General features: G+C 46.1%; 1 protein-coding gene across 1 annotated transcript; it reads right to left on the bottom strand.

Annotated features, from left to right (window-relative positions):
* Nucleotides 1–2,034, bottom strand: LOC120848655 (the record flags this gene model as incomplete). The annotated part of the gene is made up of 1 exon (XM_040220670.1): nt 1–2,034. A coding segment is annotated over exon 1 (2,034 nt), but the record flags the coding sequence as incomplete, so codon positions are not given.
* Nucleotides 2,035–8,973: the final 6,939 nt, after the last annotated feature.

Below are 8,973 nucleotides of genomic sequence, written 5' to 3'. Positions count from 1 at the left end.
TGTTTGTTCAAGGAATTTCCTTTCCTTGTTTGTTAGCGTAACGGATTCAACGCTAATACAATTCCTGTCCTCGCGAAGGATGTAGAAGGCCTCCAATACCTCGCGGGTCAATTTGTCTTTGTTCTTCCCCAGGATGTTGGTCTCACGGAATAATGGTCTGCATGTGCATTCCCTGCAATGGAGAGGAAGATTTCCGCCCACTGTAGCCTTCAAGGAGTAATCATGCTCCCGGAGGCGGTCATTGAGGCATCTGCCCGTTTGGCCTATGTAGCTCTTGCCACACGAAAGAGGTATCTTACACACGACGCCCGAAGCGCATGGTAGGAATTCGTTTGCATGCTTCTTGGTGCACGTGGGTTTTATGGTACCCTCAGCATGCGCATTCACTCTATTGCAAATTTGGCTCATTTTTTGTGGTGCTGAAAAAACTACTCTGATCCCATAGCGGCTTGCGACGTTCTTTAAATTATGGGACATCCTGTGAAGGTACGGTATTACAACTGGCCTTGTTTGCTTGACACTGGTCTTGTTGGACTGGAAGCCTTTTGCCTTCTTGACCAGAGCGTTCGCCACATCCACCAGTAGGGCTGACGAATAGCCGGCTTTTGTTAGCCTCTCTACTTGCGTGGTGAAGCTGGCTGACATAGTATGGCGACAAGACTTCCTTAGTGCCGAGCCCAGACACGTTAGAGCTATGCCCCTCTTGATGATTTTTGAGTGCGCCGAGCCGTAGTCTAGAATGGCTTTCTTGGAACGTGGGCTGTACGACCAACAAACATGGGTGTCCCCCAGGTGGAGTGAAAGATCCAGGTACTGAAGTATGTTTTCTTTGGGCACCTCAAATGTAAACTTAAGGCCGCCTCCGTACACAGCAAAGGTCTCCATAATGTCTGCTACTTGTATGTTCATACGTTCGTCATCTTGAAGAATTACCAGGAAGTCGTCAACATACCTGGCGACCTTGTTCACATTTTTGCCTTCAAGCGCACTTTCTATCACACAGTCCACTGCTCCCAAGTAGATGTCACTAAGGACTGGGGCAACGCTGGAACCGATACAGACTCCTGACTTCTGCAGATAGCACCCATCCCGCCACCCAACTATCATAGACTTCAGGTAGAACTGTAGAAGCTCCATAAAGCTCTCAATGGGTACTCCGCTGGAACTTCGGAAAGCGAGCTCTCCATTAGCTTCTATACAATCCTTCACCGAGGTCAGTAGCTGGTCGTGTGGCAAGGAGTAAAAAAGATTCTCCACGTCAATGCTGAAAGCGGTTCTCTTCTCAGGACCCCCTAATCGGAGATATTCCACTATCTCCTCAGAGTTGGCAACCCTGAAGGGGTCTCTAATGCTTAGGGCGGACAGTTGTTTTTGAAGATAGAAAGCAACTTGCTTTTGCCACGCTCCCTTTTCTGTGACAATGGCTCTAAATGGACAGGCCTCTTTATGTGTTTTTACGCTGAAGAAGACCTCGAGGTGTAAGCGCTCTGCTTTCCCAACTCTTGCGGCTAACTGGGTTAACGCTAGCCGCTCACACAGATTTTTTGCTCTATCTCTGGTTTTCTTCAGGGCGACTTGCACCGGTCTAAAATTTTTCTCAATAGCTGCCCTGGCCTTTTCGTTGTACTGGCCATCTGGCAACACTACAAAATGTCCTTCCTTATCAGATAACAGGACGCGTAGTCCATTAGTGACCATGTATTCTACCAAGGGCCTAAACGGTCCCACTGGTCCTCTTTTTTGCGGAACCTGAAGGTTATCCACGCACTCAGAGATGCACCTTGGTCGGTCCTCCTCTACTGTCCGGTATGCTACTTTCTTGGCTAGTGTGACCAACTCCGGTGGGCTCAAGACTGGCTCGTAGCAAAACTTAGGGCCTACCTCCAACCGCTTGCCAACATCCGGTGGAATCGTTACATCACCTAGGATTGTGAACTTGCTTGCCTGGGAGGGAACCTTGTCTTTCTTGGTTGGTAGATGGGGTCTAATGCTTTGCCAGAGGAACTCCGTAGCATCTCCCGCTGACTTGCTCATCCTACGGAAGTATCTTCGTTTTTGTCCATCATTGCCAGTACTCGACGCACAGGCTTCCAGTCCAACAAGAAGGCAAAAGGCTTCCAGTCCAACAAGACCAGTGTCAAGCAAACAAGGCCAGTTGTAATACCGTACCTTCACAGGATGTCCCATAATTTAAAGAACGTCGCAAGCCGCTATGGGATCAGAGTAGTTTTTTCAGCACCACAAAAAATGAGCCAAATTTGCAATAGAGTGAATGCGCATGCTGAGGGTACCATAAAACCCACGTGCACCAAGAAGCATGCAAACGAATTCCTACCATGCGCTTCGGGCGTCGTGTGTAAGATACCTCTTTCGTGTGGCAAGAGCTACATAGGCCAAACGGGCAGATGCCTCAATGACCGCCTCCGGGAGCATGATTACTCCTTGAAGGCTACAGTGGGCGGAAATCTTCCTCTCCATTGCAGGGAATGCACATGCAGACCATTATTCCGTGAGACCAACATCCTGGGGAAGAACAAAGACAAATTGACCCGCGAGGTATTGGAGGCCTTCTACATCCTTCGCGAGGACAGGAATTGTATTAGCGTTGAATCCGTTACGCTAACAAACAAGGAAAGGAAATTCCTTGAACAAACAATGAAGGGCCCGCACGAGCCTGGATGAACTAGCCGCTATCATTCACGGGGCTGTGGCAGGTGCACGAGTCCGCGGCGGATTATTTAGGTGTTTTCTTTCTCTTCCATTTTTATTACTAAACGTAGTTGTGAGTAGCGCTCTTTTCTGTCTTGTCCTTCTTCTTCCTACCTTGTGCGCTAAATACCTCAATATGTTAGACTACCAACTAGCCCAAATGTCAACTTTACTAACACTATCAATCCACTGTAAACCGCAAACGCGGTCTTGTTTTTCATCTCAATGTCCCTTTTCATTCTGACAAAGTTGGTGCCTGGGCATTTTCATGGGTTATGCAAGTGTTTTACCCACAATAGGTTGACGTTTCAAAAACTGTGGCAATTCGGAGGATGATAACTAGTCTAAACTAAACAAAATGAGACTCCATGCCACAATATGTTCCGCTCGGCGTAAGCCATCATACGCAGCACACGCGACGAGACGCCGCCCAAAAATCCAAACCGGTGAAATTAAAACAGGAAGAAACTTGCTTTCCGTAAGATCCGTGGCACCACCATGTCGCGGCGATCGCTTAGTGTAAGATAAAAAGAACAGCAATGAGCTGCTACCCTTTTTACCCCAGTCTCAGGCTATATTCACATAATGTTAAACCGAACCACTCTTCTTCCTATTAGCTTTGAGAGGCGTAGCCAAGCGCATGGTTTTAGATCTCTCAAGAACAAATAGAAAAAAACATTTCCAGAACTTGCCATCATCGATAAAATGCATACCGGACTAATAATTTGGCGAAAGGTTCTTTAATAATCTCTTCTAGCGCGATCTAATTTTAATGCGCCATTCTTATTATTTCAAGTATGTAAAAAGCAACCAAGCACTCGATTTGCCCTACCTTTCTTGACCGGTTCGAGCGCTGCTGCCTCCAAGAACATGGAAGAGGAAGTTTTCGTCACTCGCAGACGGCGTTGCGAGTGAATCGGTCAAATGGAGGAACAGAGGTAACTTACAACCCTGTTTGGGAAAGGAAAACTTTTTTTTTCGCCGTCTGTCTCTCCTTAAAATGATGAAAGACGTTCAGGCGGAAATTGGAGCATCGAGCACACGTCTTGTACGCAGGCCACACCTAATATGAAGTGTAATTCGGCAGACGTCAAAGCTCAACACTCTATGCACTGTAGTCATGTTACTTATTGTCTGATTGTGTTAGATAGGACTTTGAGAAAGCTATTACCCATTGGCGCAAGCTCTCAGCTTATTTCTTGACTCAGAATCGTCAGCATTGGATCCAGAGTACGGTCAGGCTCTGATTTTGGTCATGCTGAGATCAAAAACGTTATCGGCTGCTGATGCGACGTGACTCCACAGCTTGAACGTAATACACCAATGAGACCGTTTTAACCCTCTTGCGAGTTCACAGTCTGGAAACATTTTGGTGAGAACGTCTCACAAAAATAGAACTAGTGAAAGAGGTCTCGCGGTCTCTGATGCGCTCGTCCTTATTGTTCTGTCATCCACCGGAGGCTGTCGCTTTGAGTACGACAGTAGTACAGCTTGAAATTTTTAAAAAAATCTGGGGTTGTCAATGGCTTATGATGTTTTGTTGCCTCATTTTTGTTTGCGAATGACGCTTTCTAGAAAGCGAACTGCGTTCTTCAGTCGCATTAGCAGACGAACTTTATACAAACGCTATTTTCGTTCACTCCACGAGAGGCAAAGTACGTCTCGCTTTCGCTTTCGCGGTGACCGAATTCGGACCCTCGGTAGCTGTCGCAGTGGCGCCCTCAGCTTTCCTTTCGCTCGCAGGACAAACTTCTGAGGTCTGACAAATCAAGAGGCATGGGAAACACGGTGCTGAGTGACCTCCACTCATACCTGAGGGACATGGGGCTGCTGGAGTTGCCATAAACAACCAATGCGTGGGACAAGAGCCCGACACTGAGCGACCACGCCTTGCGACCACCCGGTACGAAATACCCAAGCGGCTTTTCAGGTGCGAAAATCCTGGAGGGTAAGGTGCTCTTCTGGAAATACCTTAACAGATGGCACAGACCTTTCAGAAAACTTTGACTGACCGTGATGCACGTTAGAGACCCGAGACACTGGCTAAATTTCTCATCTACCGCGTCAGACGTCCGTTGGTGCTGAATAACATCCCGTTGTATAAACATGCAGACAATGGGACTCTTTTTCAAATCTTTCTGATAAACATTGAAGGGGTCATCATGACGTTTCAGAAATCCTGACGATCCTTACTTACCATCTCCCCATTAGAATACTGTCAAAAATACGGAAGTGCGTAAATGAGACGTCGGTGGATATCCCAAGGCACTAACTTATATTAGGTGCTGTCTCCGAATGTCGAACATGGGGTAGGAAAAAATCGGTATATAAGAGACGCAAAAAATGCAAAGCTCAAAATATTTCAGTCATTTAAGTTTTATTTATTAATATGACAAATCAAAAAGGCTCTTGATGGCAGATAGCACCACAAGCGACAGATAAATTCAGTTCATATAAACTGTGGTCACTTGAGCCGGTCATATTGGCCGGAAAAATGGTCTCGGTGCACAAACATCTCGCGGATCAGTTGGTCAATGGATGAGCAGCCTGCATGTTGGGACAAATAGTCAGTCTTCGTTTATCACAAATTACTATAGTGGTGTGACATAGACTTTACCGGATTGTTTTATTTTTCGTAGTTCAAGCTTCATTTTGGCTTGAGAACAATATACCTGATTGGAAGATGCGCATGTTGTAGGCGTTCATCAAAATAAAAATAAAAAACATGCGACCACAGCCCACAGCAACGTCGGCGGTAATGCGTTAAATGTAACGGCGTAACCGGTAACGCGTTACATTTTCCCGTAAATTTGTAACGTATTTGTTAAATTTTCCAAACTGTAATGGCTAACGTATTTCCGTTATTTATATCGGGTAACACGTAACGGTATTTACGTTACTCGTTTCATATTCTTACCAAGACAAAAAAAAATATACTTACATATTTTTTTGGGTCTCTAACGCCAAGTTATATAAAATGTTGCGCGTTTTGTATTTTTATCAGCGTTTCTTTATAAGTATTTAGGTGAAACCTTAAGAAAGATAAGGTGATTATGTTCAGTTTATGAATGGACATAACGTTGATTTAAATATGTCGCTTACGCACACCTGTAACGTCCCAGTGCAAACGTGTTAATTTAAAATTTAGAAAGTAACGCAAAATAACGTGCCTTACTTTTATTTTCAGGTAACGGTAACGCAGGCCCTTCGTATGGAGGTAACGTACTTCGATAACGCGTTCAATTTATTCCCAAGTAACAAATAACGTATTTGGCTATTTTTTTCGGTAACGCCTACAACACAGGCCACAGGTGGTATGCCTCTCTGGCGTGTACTGTCAACAAACGAGCCCTAATGTAAACTGTTATCTCCCGGAATTCCAGTCGCACAGAATTCAAAACGTTGGCGGTCACATTTGCGACGCACACATGCTGGCATTATGTTTACGTAGATTTTAGATTCTCATCCAGGTGTTCCAAGAACACAGAATTAGAGCGGCCGCGAGCCAGCTGCATTTCTCTCAACAAATGCCTCCTATAAACAACATTATATATATGTATATATATATATATATATAAAGAAGCGGAGCAGCAAAAAAATATAATGAAGATGCAAAATAATCTGAATGTAAACATATTCCAACCTAAGACGGAGGTTCATGAGCATATGCCGAAACATCCATCGGTTGCCTTCTGTCGTTTGGGCTTGCACTCCGCTGACATAAAGCAGCCATTTCATGTCTTTTTATAGGAAAAATATTCCGCTATGGGCATCAAGATAATTTCTGGCCATTCATTAAGTACAGGCATGTTATGAGGAGTGTTGAAGAAAAAGTGAAAGCCGTTTACAACTCCCTGTAACGCCGAATTGGAGCGCAGCTCTTGAGGAGGAGGAGGGAAGGGTACTGAAGGGAGGGTAGACCCCTCCTCCACCTCCTCCCCTCATTCTTTAATATAGGCTCCTTGCACATGACGTCATTTCGGATGCCCTCCAGAGAAAAGCAGAAGAAGGAGCTCCCTTCTTATCAGGATCCTCCTTTGTGCCTCCCGGATTTGTACAGGCGTCGCTATTCTCCCCCCAGAAGATTATAGAAGATTAACCTGTCACTCAAAATTCTTACAAAAGCAACTTCCCTCTCCTCCTTTTTCTTGGTGTGCAAAAGTATGCGATGTGACGTCAATGCAAGGGGCCTATACTCCGGGGGGGGGGGGGGGGGGGTCACCTGACCCCGCGGGAGGAGGTCACGTGACCTCGGGGGGGGGGGGCTCGTGATCTTGGGGGGTCACTCACGTGACGTTGGGGGGTCACGTGACCTGGGGTGGTCACGTGACCTTGGGGTGACTTGGGGGTCACGTGACCTTGTGGTGACCTTGGGGTGACCTTAGGAGGGGTCACGTGACCGTGGGAGTCCTTGAGGGGTCACGTGACCCTCCCCAGGTCCCGTGACCTGGGGGTGACCTTGGCTACGCCGACGGCGACGCCGTTCAAGCCGGAAACGGGCGCCTAAGAGCTGCGCTCTAAAATATACTTACTTGTGATGGCCAATGAGACCAGACTATGCGTGCGGTTACGGAGCGTGTCCTAACCTGAAAGGTTTTTGTGTGTGTGTGTGTCTGTTCAGATAAACATTTTGATTGACATCGATCGCACAAGGTTGTACCCAGTCCGCCTTGTTCCTTGATTTCCAAGCAACTCAACTTAAGCGCCTGGTCAGCAGTTATTCGAGAAACTTTCTCAAACTCTTTTCAAAGAAGCCTACCGCCCGCACTCACACAAACTAAAATAAGCCAATGCGGCAAGTTGCTTCACGAAGACATCTAAAAAGGACAGAAACACACACGCACGTACCGACATATCTGTCTGCTTGGGCAGGCTAATACGTAAATCACCGTGGGCTGTAGCTGGTTAGAGCGGCGCGTAAGTTGACGTGAGGCATGAGCTAGCTGATTTTCCTGATTATCATTGTTTGACCCAAAGGGTCTTTTTAAAGCGAAATTGGGTGTGGGTTTGTTTATACAGCCTGAGCTTAGTCTCACTCAACGGGCAACTTGTCTCTCAGCTGTAGGAGAGAATTTAGGCAGTGCAGTACAACCGCTAGCCTGGGGTCTTTAAAGTCCATCACGCAGTATGGTTCACGACCGCACACCGGTGCGATGCTCATCCAGATCGAACCGGGCAGGGGTGGGTATTAAACCCAGGATCCCTGGGTTCTGCAGCGTGAGCTTTCGCTTTGCGTGCTCCAAGCTGGTGTGGGCAAGACCATTCGGCAGCGATCCCCCCTATGGCTTTTTAAATTACTGCAAAATGAGTATAAATTACGACCGCACGATATATTAGGTTAAAAAAAAAAACACGAGAATAGATGTATATATAATTGTAAAATGAGTACAAGCGAAGTTCCATGCGTTATGCACTGCAGTCCTGTCAATTATTGTATCAACCTGTTAGAAAGGTATTCGAAAAAAGTCAATTAGCCATTAGTGCAAGCGCTCGGTCCACCTTTTGCCTCAGTATCGCCAGCATTTGCCACAATCCGGTTTCACTTTGGAAACGTAAAAACTAGTTCATGACACACATGTGTGGTTCGGGCTGTACAACACTAGAGCGCACGACACAAGAGCGCCGACATTAGAACGCCGACAGTAGAGCGCCGCGACGTTAGCGCGCGCGACATCAGAACGCCGCGACATTAGAGCGCGCGACTCGAGCGCGCAGCGAGTTAAGCGCACGTGTAATTTGAGCGCCCGTAACGAGAGGGCACAACCAGTCCAGCGCGAGTGGCCCGACCCGACCGATCACTAGTGAAATTGAGAAATTGGCAGGATTTACGCCGCGGCATTCAGCAAGGGCATTGCGAATGAGTCGACGAACTGTTTGCGTGTGATAAACCAAGAAGTGTTACAAAAAGCAGACACCAGAAAAAAAAAAAAGTAAATGATTTTTTTCAGCCTCCACTTCCGCAGAAAAACAAAAAACAAAAAAAAAAAAAACATTGCAGCTTATCTAGCTTTATTAGCTTTTTGATTTTAATTGATAAAGTTCACCGCCGATCTCACTAGTTTTTATTTTGAATTATTTTAAAACGTTCGAAAGAAAAGAAGCAACATGTAGCAGGCTTCCCCGTGTTCTGGGGTTTCCGAGATCAATTTCGGGAAAGGAGACATCGTGTTAAGTGTCATAGGCCAACCATTCATATTGCCACAAATGACATTGGTACTAAACACTTTATATGGGAATCGGTGCCGACAGTGAAAATAAATTATG

This window comes from Ixodes scapularis, unplaced genomic scaffold (assembly GCF_016920785.2).
Source record: "Ixodes scapularis isolate PalLabHiFi unplaced genomic scaffold, ASM1692078v2 PGA_scaffold6__148_contigs__length_123643588, whole genome shotgun sequence".
Lineage (NCBI taxonomy): Eukaryota > Metazoa > Arthropoda > Arachnida > Ixodida > Ixodidae > Ixodes > Ixodes scapularis.
The sequence above is the reverse complement of the archived record's forward strand: the minus strand, read 5'-3'. Positions and strand labels throughout refer to the sequence as shown.